Source organism: Semicossyphus pulcher, unplaced genomic scaffold, assembly GCF_022749685.1.
Source record: "Semicossyphus pulcher isolate SPU_LCO1_2020_fin unplaced genomic scaffold, fSemPul1.0.p SCAF_6, whole genome shotgun sequence".
In the NCBI taxonomy this organism is placed as follows: Eukaryota; Metazoa; Chordata; class Actinopteri; order Labriformes; family Labridae; genus Semicossyphus; species Semicossyphus pulcher.
Window position 1 is genome coordinate 1,947,453 of NW_027211737.1, and position 19,683 is coordinate 1,967,135.

The 19,683-nt window shown below is 40.2% G+C and overlaps 1 protein-coding gene across 2 annotated transcripts in view; it reads right to left on the minus strand.

The window, feature by feature from the left end:
- loxl2b (lysyl oxidase-like 2b) overlaps positions 1–19,683 on the minus strand; it is a 68,778-nt gene that overhangs the window by 16,257 nt on the left and 32,838 nt on the right. For both annotated transcript variants that reach the window (XM_069682604.1, XM_069682603.1), the window contains 3 exons: positions 12,092–12,275; positions 11,536–11,687; positions 9,376–9,543 (listed from right to left, as the gene is read on the minus strand). In XM_069682604.1, coding sequence (XP_069538705.1) covers positions 9,376–9,543; positions 11,536–11,687; positions 12,092–12,275 — 504 coding nt within the window. The remainder of the gene's footprint in view (positions 1–9,375; positions 9,544–11,535; positions 11,688–12,091; positions 12,276–19,683) is intronic.

Here is a 19,683-nt window from a genome sequence, read left to right on the forward strand (position 1 = left end):
TATTACTCGTCACCACACAACATATACTCGAGGATCGATTATTTCTTGATGTTTGATAAGGATAGACATAGGGTAGAAAAGTGTGATATAGGAGTAATGGATCTATCAGACCCTAGCCCTCTTTATTTAACATTACGTCTGGCGAGTGAGAAAAAAATAACAATCTGGAGATTAAATTCAAATATATCAAAAGGAACTATAGACATATATAGAGGATAACGATAATGGTGAGGTGTCCCTGTCGGTGCTGTGGGATGTGTGTAAGGCCGTGATGAGAGGGGTGAGAATAGCCAAATCAGCATATTTAAAAAAGGTAAGACAGGTAAAACTTGACACACTAAAATCTGATCTAAAAAGGCTAGAAAGAGAGCATAAAGACAAATTGGAAGGGCACATAAATCAGGAAATTAAAAAAAAGAGAGCAGAGATAAATGAGATTCATGCGCAGGAGATCCAAAAAAACTACGTCGTCTGATAATCTGCGATATTGCCATTTAAAATGCAGGCTCTGCTGCATATCTAATCCATAGACTGTATAAATAATGGACATAGTCTCAGTGACGTCACCCATTGGTTTCTGAAGAAGTGTTTGGAAGCCCGAATTGCGCCGCCGCTGGGGGTCGCCATATTGGAAATGCCAGAGACGGCTAATCCAGAGGCGGAGCACGACCGAGCTACAGCCTATGGCTGAGCTCTATGGGCGAGCCCATATGCTCCTCAGTGTAGCTAACGGTTATTAGCCATAGACTGTATAAATCATGAATGAGCTGGTTTGACTTTCCCAGGAGGACATTCTGCCGGTGACTGCAGGTGTTTAGTTATCAGACTAAAGAAGTAGCGGACTCACTGCTCGCTCGCCCGGTGAGAGAGCGGCGAGCCGACACGTAACGGGAAGCGTAAAAGAACCGGTCTCTTCATCACTACGGTCTGCTGTAATCTCCCCGGGGAAACGCCAACAACTCCTGACTCCTATTAACTGGCCGACGATTAATTAAATAAACACTGCACAGGCTAACAAGCAGCTAAAGCCAGCACAGTATACCTGCTACTTAGTGCTAAAAATATATATCAATACAATAACACTAACATTTAACTCACCGAAAAGCTGGAGCTCAGACTTCTTGCACAGCCATAAAGTTCCATAAATCCCACAGAGAGATTATTTGTCCAAACTTTGAATGAAAAAATCCCCAAAAGTCTCCAACAACACAAACAGGTGAAGTTAAGCTCAGTGTCTGTGTCTGTGTCGACGTCTAGCAGACAGCCAGCAGGATCCACCTGTCAATCAAGTGATCCGGCCGCTATGATTTAAGGCTTAATATAATTAAAACGAGTGTGTTATAAAAAAATCCCCCCCCCGTACAGTTATCCTGAACAATAAAATTAGCTATTTATAACAAAACCGTTTTTTGTACCAGGCTGTAAACATGTTTATTTCTGCTGTAAAAATGGGCATTTTCCATCTGCTGTAATGTTATTTCTTGTTTTCTGGAGCCAGCCTCAAGTGGCCACTCGAGGAACTGCAGTTTTTTTCACTTCCGCATTGGCTTCATTTTTCAACACCGGAGGTTGCAGCTTGATCTAATCAAGCACTTCTCAACCAGTAGTCAGCCAACCACCAGGGGGCGAACGCATGGTTAAGGCTTCATTAAGCTGCCTAAATAAATAACGAGCGAGCGCACCCTGCAGCGGCAGCCTCAAATCACTCGGTGGACTGTAAAGAGCGAGCCATGTCGAGAGAAGAAGGTACAGCAGCAATTGGAGATGAGGAACACCATGGTGAGGAGCTAGTGCCTCGAAAGGGATCAACATCCATTGTCTGGATTCAGGGCAAGTGACGTTAAACAACTAGAAGTCATATGTAAAGAGTGCAGCAGAGTTGTGTCTGCCCTGCAGGGTAACACAACTAATCTGTTCAACCATCTGAAAAAGCATCACAAACACAAATACAAGGAATGCATGAAGGCCAAAGCTAATTTAAAGTTTAAATAAAAAAATACAGTATTTGTATTTTCAAATTTGGCTGTGATTTTTTTTATTTTTTTTATTAAAAGCCTCCTTCAAATAGTTGCCTGCCCCTATTCGTGGCCTGGTCCAAAACTATTTTTTTGTAGCCCCGGCTACTATTTAAGGAAATACGGTATGTAAATATATATATATATATATATATGTATATATTTTTTTTTTTACAATTGACAAGTTAAATAACATAAAAAATTTAAAAAAGGGACTGGAATACAACATCTTACACAACACATGAATATGCATACAAGGTTTTATTCTGTTTTAAAACATGAGTCTTATCTTCTTTTATAGAGAATGCAATGAGAGTTCCACAAATTGACCGTGCAGTAGGGATCTGCAAAAATCTTGTCAGCCTTGACAGTGAAGAGGATCCGCTGGACTGGTGAAAGGAACATCAGAGACTCTACCCATAAGTTTCAAAGCTGGCAAAAAAGTACTTGTGCATTCCTGCAACAAGTTCCCCATCAGAGAGGGTCTTTAGCACTGGGGGAAATGTAGTAACCTGCCTTCGCTCGTCTCTCAAGCCAGAAAATGTTGACAGGCTGGTGTTTCTTGCCAAAAACCTGTAGGCCTAAGCCTAATGTTATTGCCTTTTCGGTATAAGCTGTAATTGTTTCCATTGAGTCGCCGTTTGTGATTGCACTTTGTAATAGCATATTTATTCAGCTAGCCCTTGGTAAATTTTAAATTCTTGGGTAAATTTTATTTTTTTATTATTTAGCATTTATTCTTATTTAAAGTTGCACTTAAAACTGTTCACATATTGTTTGTTTAAAAGAAGTGCAATGAAAATACAGATGTTTTTCCTAACATGATGAATAATCGTGATTAATAATCGTGATTACAATATTGATCAAAATAATCGTGATTATCATTTTGGCCATAATCGTGCAGCACTAGATGAGAGTATCTTTTACGCCAATGTCCCATTTCTCCCTCCCTGCCATGTTCTTCTCCAATTCTCGTAGACCTTTAACCACCTCGTCGATCTTACCCGTAGCGGCCCTGACTTGTTGGTTGATTTCAGTAGTTAGCTCGTCTAGCTGTATCTTCATCTCCTCCTTAAAACTTATTCCGATAAGCGACAGTTCTTTTTTCATTTCTGATTTTAGATCCCTCATACCTTCAGTCATTGCCTCGCTCACAATCTCTTTGAGGGAGTTGAGTGTAGCAGGTGAGGTTTCCTTTTCCATCCTGTCGCCATTTTCTCCCGTTCGCGTTTCGCTAGCTATGCTTTCTTTTCGAGTTTCTGGGTCAACTTGGGTCCGAGACATAACTCTCCCTTTTTTACCTTTGTCCCCACTCATTGTTCTTTGAGTTGAAATTACTCCGAAAGTGTTATGAACTTGAATCACGGGGTATTATGGCTATTGATGCAAGAGCTTCTTTTTATGCTGCCATACTGGTTGCCAGGCCACCGGAAGCTAATTTTTGATATGTATTATTGTTTGTTTTTTTATTGTTGTTCTTATTTTGCAGTAATGTTAAAGTTGCTGTAAGTTAAACTACCTTAGTGGAACTATTATATAATCATATATATTATTATTATTTTTTATTTATTTATTTATTTATTTTTTAATGTGTGTGTATATGCATGGATGTGTGTGTGTGTGTGTGTGTGTGTGTGTGTACAGGCAGTGTGTGTATGGGTCTATGTATACGTATGTAAGTAAATTTGCATATATGTATATACTGTATGTGTGTGTGTATGGGTATGTGTATATAGATAGATATATCTTTTTTGTTTTTGGTGTTTATTTATGTACTTCCTCTTTGTGGTTTATTATTATTATTACTTTTTAATAAAATTGTATTTATGTATTTATTTTTTTCTTTTCTCTCTCATCATGTGAACATACCCAACTAGCCATACATCAACATCGAGTGGAATTCGCAACAAAGCAATTGTGTTACGCCTGTCTGGCTGTCTGTGTCCGTCTGTCTGTTGTCTGTCATCTTATTATGGGGGGTCTGTTTTGGGGTTCTTGCTTTTTGTTTGCTCTATATACACTTTGTCTTGGTTCTGGAATTGTGAAATCTTGTCTGTTAACATAAGAGGTGAATAATAAAAATAAAAAAAATAAAAAAATTCAGCACGCAGAACACACACAGGTCACTGTACGATAAATGTCGACGCACAGATTGATGTTAAAGCCACTGAAGCCATCCCACTGCCCAGCCGAAACGAAAATGAAAAGAGGCACGCTGTGTACATTTACGCACGAGGCACAGCATTCATTATTTAAATCTCCAGACGGACAGGATCTTATGTGTATTAAAGGTCTGTGTGCTGACCATCAAAGGTAAGTTTTAAATGTTTATTTACTTATTGTTGCTTCTGGACCACATGCTCCAGTGCATGCGTAATGGACACTGGACAGTGTATTAATATCTGTGGGCAAGTTTGTCGGTGCCACAGGTAGTTATGTCTGAGGATTCTAATAAATGTACCTCTTAGTTCCGTGTGTGTCTGTTTCTGCATGTATTAGAGAGAGCACGCTTCAGAATGAGAGTGCGAGATGGAGAGCTTGGTGTGGCATTTTGGCCAGTGCGTGGCTTGAGCAGGAATCTCCCTGAGATAAATCAGGTATGTGTGGAGGCAGTGGTGAGCTTGTCCACGTCTTCCTGCACTTCTCCCCAGATCGGGGAAAGCGGTATCATGATTTAAGGCAGGGGTCTCAAACTCAAGGCCCGCGGGCTGGACACAATTACTGTATATCTTGCCTGCAAGATAATATCATATGTCTATCATAACGCCAGTATACAGCACACACGTCGCTGATACTACAAATCCCAGAATTCACTGCAACAGCAGGCGTGCCAATCAAGACCTGCAAACTTTTTTGGAAATGACTCTGAAAACTGCTGATAGAGAGGGAGACAAAAACAAATTAATGATGCTTTTATTTCTTTATCTTTTATTTTTAATTTGGTCTCATTTTTTAATACCCTTGGTTTGTTCTGAATTCTATAAAATTCTATTCTATAAGATGTCTTTGGAGCAGTAAAGTTCATATTTCTGTATGACTAATTTGTCATAATACCTCTGATAAAAACGTGGTTTATTTATGTCTGTTGTCCAGATAATGTTGACCCCATTCGGCCATTTTTTTATTTCGGCCCCCTCTCCTATTCGGAGTTTGAGACCTCTGCTGTAGCCTAATTACACGAATAACGCAGTATAACCTTTACAGCTCTTTATTATGCTAACAATCTGACAGTGAACTGGGCAGAGGCATACAGTATTTGGCACAGCTGTTTCAAAGACAACAATACAACACAGCAGTCCCACCAGTGTAACAGAGCTGCAGATAGTAGCTGCAGATGCTACTTCAAAAGTAGAGCTCTTTGCAGCTGACAAGCACTTATCCTCCAGGCACTACTTACATTTCACCGTCATGTTACTATTGTGCCTTTCCCCCAAAATTTAAAATAATGGGAATATTTCCACAAAGTAAATTCTGTCCTCTCTGCCATCAAGCTAGTTGAATTAGCTGGAAACGCATGCGCACTGACACAACTGTGTTTACCTTTCGCTGGTACACAGCTACCTGCCAAGAAGTAGGTAAGAAACAGAAACAGCTACTTCAGGAATTTTCTTTTTTTGTGGCAACTAACAGAAAAAGGAAATGCGGCTTTTTTTTTCTCAGTAACGATTACTTTTGATGAAAAAGTAACTAAGTAATGAATCACTTGAATCGCAAACGTAACAAGTTACGTTACTCGTTACAACAAAAAAGTCATCTGGGTAAGGCGTTACCTCCAGTACTGCTTATTGCACACCTTATTGTGTTTATACAATTGGAAACTAAATGAAAAAGGACCAAAAAAAAGACAAAGCAGGAGCTGAAGGAGCCTGAAGCTCAGTGCAGTGATGCGGGATACAGCGCTTGACATTGGTTGTGTTAAAAAATCTGTCCCTCACCCCTTTTAAGAAGAGCATATTTACACCAAAGAGGGCAGCTGACTGGCTGCTAATAAAAACAGACTACTGATTGATGTTTATCATTGAATCTAATCAGAGACAGGAAGAAAGTAGGCTGAGTTTGAATCAACAACGGAGCAGAATTATGTGGACAAACCCTTTTGATCAAAGTAGAATAAGACTCTATGTAATTATCATAGGAGCATGGAAGGTCACTCATTGCTGTAACGTATACAGTGTTTTTAGAGTTTTTCTTTGGCCTGCATTTCACTGAAACAGGCAGATAGTAGTGACCCATCTGGTTTCAGATTCAGGAGAGTAAACAGCTCTGACAGTCCTGACAGTACAGGAATTTTCTGTTCAAATTCTGGGTGGTTGACATGACAAGACCTTTTTGTGTTTTTTTTGTGGAGCGTCAAACATGAATAAAAAAGATTTCAATTTTCAATAATTTCAGAACATGCTGTGAACATCCTTAACATTTGTGCAATTGATTTCTCTTTTCGTAATTTTCAACCAAACATAAAAAAGTGCATATCGTGTAACAGTGCTAAGCATGTTCAAGTTAAGAAAAATAATTCAAACTCTTATGTTAAGTAGAAAATAATAAAGCAGATGTCCATTTGTCAGTCAGATAATTTCAAAGTCTGGGTATACTATTTTGTGTCAGGTCTTTCAAAAACAATTTACCCCAGAAATGAAAATTATTTGGTGTGACACTAATTTCACATTGAGCAACTTTGTATGCTGATGACAAGGTTGATGTTGAGCTGAGTTACTTTTTACTGCTCAGCTGCCTGTACATTGTTATAGTCTATTATTTTGTTCATATTGCGAATAAGAAAAATAATTTTAAAAAATGTAAGTAATTTGCTAAGTGAAATTAATAAGTTGAAAATCTATTTCGAAAGACCCCATATGTGTTTGGAAATTTAAGATTCAGTACAACACAACTCAATAATTCCCATGTCTAATATTTGAGGTTTATAAAAATAAAAATAAAAACTTTATTCAGGCATGTTAACCACCTTGTTTCTCACTCCTAGCATTCACCGGACAAAATACCATGTCCTGACAGTTTGGCTGCATGTATTTCAGGGAGAAGCTAGTGTTCAGTCAGGTGGTTACTGATGTTGACATGTGTCTATATAATTAATTGAAAAGTTCCTGGAAAAGTTAATGCACTTTGTATTATTTTAAAAGATTTTTCCATTAGGAACCAAAAGTGAATCAATATTTACCAGTAATGATTTAAAGCTGCAAGCAGGGATGAACGGGCCCTAGCACATTTGTGCATGTTGGGGTGTATTGCAGGCAGTGTTCATTTTGACAGCTAATTTAGATTTAGTCTTACGCCGTGGTCGAAAGGTCCAAATATTTGCCTCCTGTGTTTTTTCCTAACCACCTTGAGGTCAAGGAAAGGTGTGAGGAGCATTCAAAAGGAGTAAGGAAAAGACAACTGCAGTGCTCAGAGAATCCGACTGCACTTACACTGGACGAATATGACTGATGTCATGTGGTTCTGCCATGTAAAAGACTACAATCTACCGATGATGGACTACAAGGAGCGCATCTATCTACCAGTGCTTTCTTACCGTGTTGTTTCACTCAGTCATAAAAACATGGACAACTCTGTGAAAAGTATGACCTCATTAAGATGTTTACAGTGTTTGAACTAGTACGACCAGTCAGGAGGAAAAGGCAGCTTTTAGCAGCAACAGTCTGAGGACCTGAGAACACATATATCTAAATATATATCATATATCTAAACATGCACTTCAAACTTCTGCAGCCTTGTTTAAGATGAAGAATTATTACATTAACGATTTTATGAATGTTTTTTATCACTTATTTTACTGTATTTATGTTGCAAAATGGTATTCTGTTTAGTTGTTTCTCTTATTTGCAATACGATCTAATTCTATCTTATATCGTCTTTTACCTTGTTTGTTTTTATATTCCTGAAGTCTACACTTGTTCTGTCCTACTTTGAGCTTGTAATGTGTGAATCACACAAAACTAACACTCCACCATCACAGATGATTATTTTTCTTACCAAAGGTATTTATCCAAATTAATCATACGTTTTATGAAAATAAGTAAAGTAAATAAGTCTGAAAATAACTGTTTAATCCAGTCATGCAGACATTCAAGTCTACTATCAACTATTTCCTGTCATGTTGATTGCGTGTTTTCATGACCGCTGAGAGGTGCGTCACTTTCAATGTTGTCGTCGCAAGGAATTGTGGGTCATTATTTTCTTCTTTCTTATTAGTTTTAGTCACATTTTAGTCATTTTCAGCCTTTATTGTTTTAGTCTACGACAACTCAAAACATTTTAGTCCAGTTTTAGTTCATGAAAAGTCATTACATTTTAGTCATTACTTGTAGTCAAACCATTTTCTCTCTTTAAACTAGATGTCTGTGAAGGTTTTCAGTCATCCTGGTCATGGTAATTGTTGGCTTTATCCAAAAGGCAACTGGACTTGGTTGAAGTTCTTGAAGACGTTTCACCTCTCATCCGAATGGCTTCTCCTGTTCTAAACTGGTGGACGGAGCTAGAAATATAAGCCTCTGTAGGTCATTAGTATGCTAATAGATGTGTAATTAAGGGTGAGTCGTTAAATTGAGCTGTTGACCAAGTATCACTGCGAGTTGTTAGCACCCTCTGGTGTTGATGGGTCGTTAGGCTCACATGATACTGAGTGTGATCTCAGCTGTTTAGGCAGAGAATTCAACACTGCAACACACCTCAAGAGCCCCTTGGTTCCTTCCGCCCCTCTTAAAACCAGATAAGCCATGACCACCTACTATGGATAGAAAAGGGCACAAGCCCTGAGCTATCCCTCCAGGCTCATGATCTCTTACCTTACCTTAACACTGCATTGTGAGTGGTTGATAGGTGGTGGCCTAAGACACCACCTCTTTCAAGGGATGGTTTTTCCAGCTTAACATAGATGGCTTCCTTGACACCTCTTTCAAACCAGCGGTCTTCTCTGGCCAGGATGTGAACCTTGCTGTTTACAGGTCCCTCCAGGAATGCGGGGACCTGTACATCGGGGAAACAAAACAACCCCTCCACAAACGCATGGCCCAGCATAGGAGAGCCAGCTGCTCAGGTCAGGACTCAGCTGTCCACCTACATTTAAAGGACAAAGGACAGTCCTTTGAAGACAGCAAGATTTACATCCTGGCCAGAGAAGACCGCTGGTTTGAAATGGTGAGTTTTGGGGCATGTTAAAGCCGTCAAATATGCGATTACCTTGTGCACAGAATAATAATTCCTTGCTGGCTTGATAATGCAAGAACATATCTTAGGCCTATACCTTTTGCTGGATTTGTTTAATGGTTGTAAAAAAAAACCTGTTACGTTAACAACAAACAAAACAGACTAATTTCTTAACCAATGCTGCTATGACTCGTACCTGGAAAGCATTGCTGGCGAAACCCAGGCCAAGCTGTCTGCAGACCACCATGGCCTCCATGGTTCCCCAGCCTTCACTGCATACTGTCCCCCACACCAGAGAACCGTTCCTTTGCACCAGCACCTCCACACGGCCCTCAAAGGGGTTCCGGCCTCCACTTAGACGCAGCTATAGGCATAAAAACCATAAGAGAGGCACTTCTTTAAAGACTATATTCACACTTTCCTTTCACATGAATAAATTATGTTTCACATTTGGTGCATTAATCTTTATCTTTTATTAACTTTCCCAAATGTATATGGGAATGTTAAACATGTAATGTAATATTTTATAAATTTAAAATTAAGATACTCTTGTAACAAGACAACAGTTTACATGATAAGAGAGCTATCAAATGTTATGCTACAGGTGATATTAGGGTTTTTAAAACTTTAAAGTTAGAACCAAAAAAGGGGAAGTGCAAAGTAGCCAAAGCAAAGTATGCTGAGAATGCAGTAGGAAACTGTAAAACTATTACAGTTGAAGTTCAATATTCAGCTTTATTTATAGTTAGTGTGAATGCTGATTCAGCATTCACACTATTGTTATCCTGTTCTTTATTTATTATTATTATTATTAATATTATTATTCTGTACGTTTTTCACTTTGCTACTCCTCCTACATACTTTATGTGACAGAATGTGTTCAATTATCAAACTGTTCAGCTTGTTCTGCAGGAGTGCTTCTACTTTTTACATTTCCACTCTTTATACTTTTTAAAATATTCAGCTTTTCCTATATTTCTTTTTACAACAGATGGGAAAAATATTCAACTTCGCTTCAACTCACACAACTTTGAAATGCTACTGCCTCAGCATACGTTTACTCACAGACTTCATTTTTGAAGTAACACTTTTGGCACAATGAGCTTCAAAGCAACAGGAGCACTGAATTACCCTCTATCTACCATAATGTTAAACTGACTTCAACTTCCCTGGGCAAACCACTTTTGTATTACGCTGTGGGATCCACATTTCTAGCATCACAGACATAAAAAACACATCTAAACGTTCAGCAGACTCTCTACATGCCCATAGTATCATTCTTTTGCTGATACTCGTACTAAATCTACTGTTTTAGCTGCCTAGGCTGTTTGACTGCTGACTGCTTCTATCTCACTCCAGCTGTCTGTCTCTCTCTTTCTTTCTGTATCTCTCTTTCTTTCCCTATATCTTTCTGTCTCTTTTTGTCTCCCTTTCTCTCACTGTCTCTCTCTCTTTCTTGCTCTTCCTATAACTTTCTGTATCTTTCTCTCCCTGTCTCTCTCTTTCTGTCTATCTCTCTCTCCCTCTCGGGGCGGCTGTGGCTCAGTGGTAGAGTCGTTGTCTTTCAATCACAAGGTTGGAGGTTCAATCCCTAGCTCCCTCAGGCTACATGTCAAAGTGTCCTTGGGCAAGACACTGAACCCCAAATTGCTTTGCTTTGGCATAGCCAAAGGGTATGAATGTGCTATCTGATTGACAGTTGGGCACTTTACGTAGCAGCCTCTGCCATCAGTGTGTGAATGGGTGAATGTGATATGTAGTGTAAAAGCAGCTTTGAGTGGTCGCAAAGACTAGAAAAGCGCTATATAAGTACAGTCCAGTTACCATTTACCATCTGTCTCTCTTTCTTTCTTCCTTTCTCTCTTTTCCCTACTTCTTCCTCTCTTTTAGCTTCATTTCCCTCTCTTTCAGCTTAATCTTCCTCACCTTCAGCTTCATCTTCCACACCTTCTGCTTCTTCTTCCTCACTTTGAGCTTAATTTTCCTCACATTCTGCCACATTTCTGCATTTTCAACAGTGTCTTGCATTTTCAGCAGCGTTTAGCAATTGTATTTCAGCCTCCAGCTCTCAGCATTCCCACACATTTTCTGCAAGGAAATGCAATTTTTCTTGTTTTGATACAGATATCCATATATAGTGTGCAAAATGTATGAACATAAGTTTACAGTTGGTGGTCTGCAGACAGATATAAATGTGCAACTATCTCCAGCTTCATATCCATCACATTAAAAAGTTAAGATTGGGATGGACAAGGAAATGCAGTAGCTGTTTCCCAAACAAATGGGTTATTATTGCATTTTAATGGTTTCTAAGTGACTACATTGCTCTTGTGTTTAAAACTAAGCAGAGGCTCACCGACTCCTGAAAGCCCATAGCAGGGACGTTACATCTGACGGCTGCGTCCTCCTCATGGCTGCAACCAAGTGCCTCCTTGTTGAAGAAACACTCAGTGATAGACTTTTCAAATCCAGTGCACTCCACTTCATTCATATGCACAGGGCCCATACCTGAAAAATAAAGACAGAAGATATTCTGCCTTTCAAAGAAACTGAGCGGGGAAAAAAGATTTTTATTTCAGACCTCATACTATATAATATATAATAGACTATAATCGCTTAAAAAAAAAAAAAGCTTTCTAACACAAGGAGTCCTGTCACATCCTACTCGAAAATTTCAACTTTACATTTTTATACCTTCTTTTATGTACAAAGTCAACAAACAAGATATAGACATAAAATTGTAAAACCAGATTCATTATGTCATTATGTTAAGCTACTTCAGTGGTTCTCAAACTTTTTCTGTCAAGCCCCCCCTTGGAGAAAGAAAAATTTCCAGGCCCCCCCTCAACCCTCGACTGCACTATGTGCAGCTGAGAAAAGAGTCAGCAGACTTTAATGTAAAACCAATATACCTTGTCCAAGGCGACCTCCAGACAGGGCTTCTATTGCAGTACCAAAGCCCAGCTCTCGGCAAACCACGGTGGCAGACAGCAGGCTCCAGTTGTCATCACAAATGGTGCCCCATTCTCCATTTTTCAACACCTCCACTCTGCCCTCTCCTACAATGGCCCCACCACGAAGACGAACCAATGGTTGCTGAAGAAGGAAATGCAGACACTGTAAAGACATCACTGTAAAGTGTTGTACTTTCAAAAGCACATATTCAGGTAATTTGGAAATCTTAGGCAGCAGAGTTTAGGTTTTAACGTTTGTAGAGCAAGGTGTTAATGCGATTTTCTCGTTTTGGGTTTAGACAACATCCTTAGCCCTGCTGTAAATATCCCCCATATACCTCAAGGCTAGTTTGAATCAAACACAAGATACCTGTGCCCTAATGATAAGGATAAACACTCAGTGAAGAAACCCTTAAATTAACCTAATCTACCACCGCAACCCAAGCAGCATTGCCAACTTCAACTGACCCAGGCTCCATTCATGCAAGCTCCAGGTATTGACAACGCTGATACTACCTACCCTACCATAGGGCTTCTACTGGCCCCCACATTTGAACTAAACACTCAAGAGAAAAATATATACATTTGTAGAGAGAGATGTGTTAGAAAGAAGACAGGGAAGGCAAAGCCAGGGTGAGGTGCCCTGTCTGGGGCTAGCACTCCTGGGCCCACCTCTGCCGGGCTAGGTACGCTGTACCTCCCCCTACTCCCCCATTTTCATGAGGGAAGAGAGGAGAGAAGAGAGAGCAACTCAAACTTGTAGTTAGATGGGCAATGAGATCCAGCATATTAACAGGGTTATCAAGTGGGTACCTCCCTTCACTGGTGTTTCATCAAGTTAGGCCCACATCCAAGGCCACGGGAACTAGGGGTGCAGAGGGTGCTGCAGCATCCCGTAGTTCATTTCATAATTTTGAGTTAATTAGCATTTTGTTCATTTTATCTATCTAGTTCTCATGGTTTGACATCATGGTTGTGCAAAATAAATGCCAGTAACCAAAGGAATGGCTTATGTTCGTGATTTAAACCGGGGGCACAGTTAGTGACGTGTTTTCCATCACCCAGCAGTGGTTGGTCTGTCGGACAGTGTAGGCAGAGCTGAGAAAATCCAAAGAAAAAGAAACAAATTTGACGCTCAAATTAAGTCAAACAGTTTACAAACGAAAGCAAGGAAAATCATAATTACCAATTATCGCAAGTCAGAGGCGAGAGCACAACAATTGAAATCTTCGAGACTATATCTTTAAATATAATTAGATTTTATAACTTTGTTGGTAAGAAAAGAAACACATAATTGATCAGAGTGAATCTGCCATTTTCGCTAACACAAAAGCAAATTTCCGATCTCTTGGCATTTTCAGAATTCCATCCCAGGCTAAAAAGCCTAATAGATCTGATGCAGAAAACTCAGCAACCGAACTTCAAAGAAGTGGCAGCAGCAGCAGCTCTACATCCACACCTGTCACTCTGACACATTGTTAGCACCCTGCTTACAACACACAATGGGAGCTAATGTTGACCAAGCTAGCAGCACCTGCACCACCCTACCTGCACAAATGCTGACCAGACCAGGGTGGCGGTGGTGGGAGTCACGTCAACGTCTTCAACTCTGTGCTGCCAGCCACGGGACCACACTTTTCCAGGTAGACGTTTTGGAGGATGTTTCCCGTTCTTTTCAGCTTCAGTGGTTTAACAAATGGAGGCGGCTACACTATGACATGGAGAAAGATAGCGCTTTCTGTTTTGCCTGTATCCAGGCTGTTGGTTTGGTGGCTTCTCAACAGCATGGGAGTAAAGTCAGGCTTTTCGTTGACAAAGGATTTTTCAACTTGCGTAAGGCCCCTGCAAAATTCAATTTGCATTAAAAATCGGCCATTCATACAAATGTACAGTTAAAGTTGTATATTTGTATTTTTACATGCATCCCTCTTATTTTTTATTTATCTATCTATTCCTTTTTTTTTTAATACTGTATTCACTGACTTGCTACTTTGTCTTGGTACTGCTGTAACACCCAAATTTTCCCCCCTGTGGATCAATCAAGGATGATCTTATCTTATCTTGTGTCATTTGCACTCTTGCCAGGTTAGAGAAAATGCCAATAAGCGCTCTGCTCTCTAATATTGCAGCCAAAGACCAGCAAACAGCAAGGAATGTCCTGGAGATATTGTTCTGTACCATAGCATTCCTGGGATGAAAGGAAATCCTTTTTAGGGGTGAGGCAACTCATGACTGTGTATGAGCTGATGCTAGAACGGTCCTATAATTTACCCAAAGAAAGACAGTGGTTAATGAGGAGGAATAGTTGGATGTCTGACATGATACAGAATGGCAACAGGCTGCGATCCATCAGGACCAAAACCTCCCAACACAGGAACAGTTTCTTCCCCTCTGCTGCCAGCCTCGTCAACAAGGCCCCGACCCCAACCCACCCCACCCCCCCAAGTGACATGGCCTCTCATCCAGCCCCTCGGTCACTCAACATTCCACAAATGTTTAATAGACTCTAATTCACGTGAGGTGAGCCTAGTAGCTGAGGGATTAAACTGCGTGAAGGGTTAAGCAGGTGTTATCAAAGAATCGGCAAAATGCGAACAGGTCTTCAAATCACTTTTTGGCTGTGATGACAACATTGTCAATATTTAAGGACTTTGCTCAACAAGATGGTGTGTGTGCACCAAAGCAATTCAGCGCTGTTGCTCAATGTATGCTGCTGTACTGGCCACACTGGGAAGCTTGAAGGACGACAGGAGTGTACGAGGGGATGAAAGGGCAAAAATATCAGGACTGCACAAACAGGCACTCAAGTGCAGAACTCTTTTCAGCCTCCTCTGCTGTGAAGCACCTTTCAAGCCCTGTGAGACTGTGGCAAGGGGCCTGCAGAACAGTCAAGTGCTCTTGGTGCCATTGAGTGTGTGAACCTGCTCAAGGTCAGAGTAGGGGTACTGAGAGATGACAACTTGGTGGCTGAAATGATAGACGGGGTCAAAGTGTGCGCCACCCAGAATGGTCTTAAGATGCCAGATACTGAACCAAGGGTAAGCAGAACACCTGTCCGCTATCGCCAAGCAGTCGGCCCTGAAGCGTTGTCACAGGCAACAGGTGAACTCAAATGGAGAGCTGAGTTTTATGAAGCTGTAGATTCTGTTCAGTCTGAACCCAGGAGATTCGGCCAGAGTGTAATGAAAACAGCAGCATTCAGGGAGAAGACAATAATTGATGCAGCAAACAGCCGACTATCATCAGAACTTGACACACAGTCTCTACAGCTTCCCAAAGAGCTAGACACAGCACAAGGTAAGAATGCTGGTTTATTATTATGTGCTGCTGCCGTGCAGTAAATGGGCATTACTTATCAAATGTTCAGTTCAGCTGAAAGTTTATTCACAAATTATTATATTATAATGTTTCATTATACATACGTAGCCTATTACTATTGGAAAACCATAATGAGGTCACACCTTACAGTTTTAATTAGCCTACCGTATATCCTTTATGCAATCATTAGTCCAATAGCCTTCTACCTCTGCATAGTATGTCTTTGAATTTACTTTTGCTGTGCTATAAATTTAAAGGCTGCATTTCTGTTTGAATGTTTGGGTCTGAACAAATATACGCTCTAAACAACAAGCTTACACATCTACACCTGCATACAACCCCCCAAGAAGGTGCAGGGTTCAGTCATTAGTCACACTTCACCCTCCGTCACACTTGCAGCCCCTTACAGCAGCGACACACACACACACACACACACACACACACACACACACACACACACACACACATACACACACACACAGAATGTTCTCATTCACGAAACGACAAATCAAATATTCAGAACCCATTCAATTTCCCAGGGACCTACTCAAATCACAATCTGTGGTTTCTGGGGACTCATGTAGGAGCTGCGCTGATACGTGAACATGAAATCTATGGGTTTTATTTCTATACACACGAAAAAGGGAAAAGGACGGTGGGGGCAGAGGGGGAGTTATGCAATCGGTGGATGCCTGATCACCGTGTAATACCGGTAACACCGACTACCAACTTTGATACCTCACGCTTTGAGGATGAGGTGTTTTCATTACAAATGCCCCACCGTAACCAAAGACATTCGGGCAACGATATTAGTTTATATTAATATGTTTAATATTTGAACAAAACTACACTCCTTCAGAGGGAGAGAGAGAGAGAGAGAGAGAGAGCGCATGCATATAGGCTGTGTGGACGTGGAGCAAAAAGTGGTCATTTGAGCATGAATGTTGTTCCGCTGTATATATTTCAGTTTAGTGAAGCGTGTCCTCCCAGGGCACCGTCAGTTCTATAAAATAAACTCTCCTCTGACTCGTAGACCATAACACTATGTCCGGCCTCAAGTTAGTGCAAACTATTTTCCTCCCAAGTCTACCTGCATCTCCCAATCATTATCGCCCTTTAGGTGGCCTGACTCTTGCCTGCTAAAACCCTTACCTCCTTTACATTTCTCCCCACGGACAAACTGAATGGCTGCACTCTTTTCCTGATTGCATCCTGAATTTACCTGTCGTCCTCTACTTTCAATTCCTACCGCTAAAGAGCTAAGACCTCCAGCCTTGCTGCATGTTGCCTACAACATGTAGGCTGTATGCCTAAGAGCTGCCTTTGCTTCCTGTATTGCTTGTCTTAGGTTCCATTTCCTCCCTCTCGTTGGATTTGGAACCAAATTACTACCATGTCTTTGCTCCCTGCTAGCAACAACTCTGTCCTGACCTTTGCACACTTAAATCTCTCTCTTATTGTTTTTAATCCTAATTCAGTATAGTTCGACTATTTTTATGCTTCTTAACCATCATTTATTGTAAGAATTTCCTCTCTACACTTAGCTGTGGAACATGACACAGAGCATGTACACTCAAAACACAGAGAGAGTAATTCATGTTCCAATATTTTCAGCTCAGAGGTATTGAATATGTTGGCAGCATTTCCTGCAGGGTTTGAGAGTTTGTGTGGTTGTTTACAGACTAAAGACTTAGTGACCTCTGAAACTTTTAAGTAAAAAAAACAACAACTTTTAAGTTGCCAAGTTGTGAGTGAGAAAAATGCTTTCTTTTCCCCCTGGCAAGGTCAAAGGTCAGATTCTGGAGAGAACACCACCGGAGGAGTCAAAAAAAGACTTCAAAAAGACAAAAGACAAAAAAATCAAAATAATATGAATCTGTTGAAGCCTCATGCAGTTATGCATATCCATGTGTTCATTTTGCACATATATCTCTATAACCAAAAGTTGACACAACAAGTTGTACCCACATGCGACTACTAAACAGGCTTTCAGAAATCATGGATTAATTGGTTACCATAATTGCCCCCACTCATCTGGCTTCAGGCTTTCCACCAGATTTTGGTGGTAGTAATTCTCATAGAAACTATGTTTAGCGCCTGGTATGAAGAAAAGCTTTGGTCTATTTTGGCTCATTTGCCCATTCATGATGCTTTGGATAGGGACTACAACAAGTTAAGACCTTCAAAATATTACCTCAGAGTTGGAAACATAATACTGTATAAAATATCAACCTCTCTTATATTATAATAAGATTCCTTACCCAAACCATGACCCACACTTTTTAAAGAGCACCCTGTATAAACCCTGAATAAAAGTTAGCCAACACCAGCGTTACTTTCTGATATCCATGTTTTTCCTTTCCCTGACCCAAGAACTTCCAACATCATGTCATCTTTGAAGCCACAAGGTAATAATTCATTTCGATGGAAATTTCCAAAGCAGAAACAGTTGCACTTTACAAAGTGACACTGGGCACATAAATTAAGTGTTGGCTCAGTGTTTAACCAAACATTTTATCCCATTCTTACTACATTAGAGTCACTGAACTGAGCTGAACCAGTGCAGCTTTTTCCTGTATCAGCTTCTTTACCATTCGACTTCATGGACGAACCAGTGACTCTGATATCATACTCAATGTTGTATTCAGCATATTTGCATTAATGTTAATGTTAATGTCTTGTTAATTGTCAGCATCAGCAATTTCTTTATATGATTTTTGCACTACGACAAGCAAACATAGCTAACACATAACTATTAATGAATAATCTACCAAACCTCTAAAGTAGAAAAAAAGAGCTAAGACCAAATTACACATGCTATAATGAGGCGTCACTGTACAGTACCACTAAATACAGTTAGGTCTGACTGGAACACGATCAAAGCTGAATGTCTTGATCACTTAAAAAACTTTATACTGTCTAAAACCCATCAATGCTTCATGAGCAACTGAAAAGCTGTGATCTGAAGCGAGTTGCATAACTTTGAAAGAAGCATTACAAACTATAAATAAGCTTCTGAGAGTTAAGATATAAAAAAGAAACTCTTATACAGTTGAGGTCAAAATGATTAGCCCCCCTATGAAATGTTAAGTTTTTTCAAAAATGTCCCAAGTGCTGTTTATTAGATCAATGATTTTTTAATACAGCTTTTCCAAACATCCTAGATGGATGGAACATTTTGGATGCTTACATTAATTTACGTTGCACACAGAAACAAAATTATTTCACAAAAAACAAAAACTACCAGGGTCAAAATTATAAGCCCCCTTAAGAACTGACCTTTTTATTGAGACAAAGCACAAACCAGTGTTGTGCAATCATGTGCATTAACTTTGTAATGCCCACAGCTTGTAATCAATCAATCAAGTTAAAACTGAGGGTTGTCCTACACTTTAGACACAGTATAAAAACCTCATTAAGGGTTTGAGCTGTCACTTGAGAAAGCATCATGCCAAAAACAAAAGAACTCAGTTTAGACTTCAGAAAAAGAATTATTGATGCTTAAGTTGTTTCCTGCAAAGCAGGAAAAGGATATACAGAAGTTATCACAGCGTTTCCAAGTGTCAAGAAGTGAAGTGAGAAGTATCATCAAGAAATTCAAAGAGAGCCACACAGTACAGAACAAGTCTGGCAGAGGTAGGAAGCGAAAGATTTCAAAGACTCTGGAAAGAAAACTAGTGAGAGATGTGTCTAAAGACCCTAGAACAACTACCAAAACACTAGTTAATGACTGAGCCAAGTCAGGAATTGTAGTGTCAAACAAGACAGTCACTAGAGCCCTGCACAGAAATGGACTGCGAGGATACAGGCCAAGAAAACCTCCACTTCTACAGAAGAGACACCTTCAAGCCAGACTGAAGTATGCTAAGGACAATCTGCAGAAAGATTATGCACACTGGAGGTGTGTTCTTTGGTCAGATGAGACCAAACTAGAGCTCTTTGGCCGTAGAGACGTTGCTTATGTTTGGAGAAAGAAGAGAGAGGCGTATAACCCCAAAAACACCGTCCCCACAGTATAACACGGTGGTGGGAGTATCATGCTGTGGGGATGCTTCAGTGCGTCTGGAACTGGGAATCTCGTCAAGGTTGAAGGAATCATGAAGAAAGAAGGATATGTGAAGATTTTGAAAGAAAACCACAAGCAGTCAGCAGCAAAACTGGGACTGGGTCGTCGCTTTGTCTTCCAACATGACAACGACCCAAAACACACGGCGCTCCTGGTGAAGAACTAC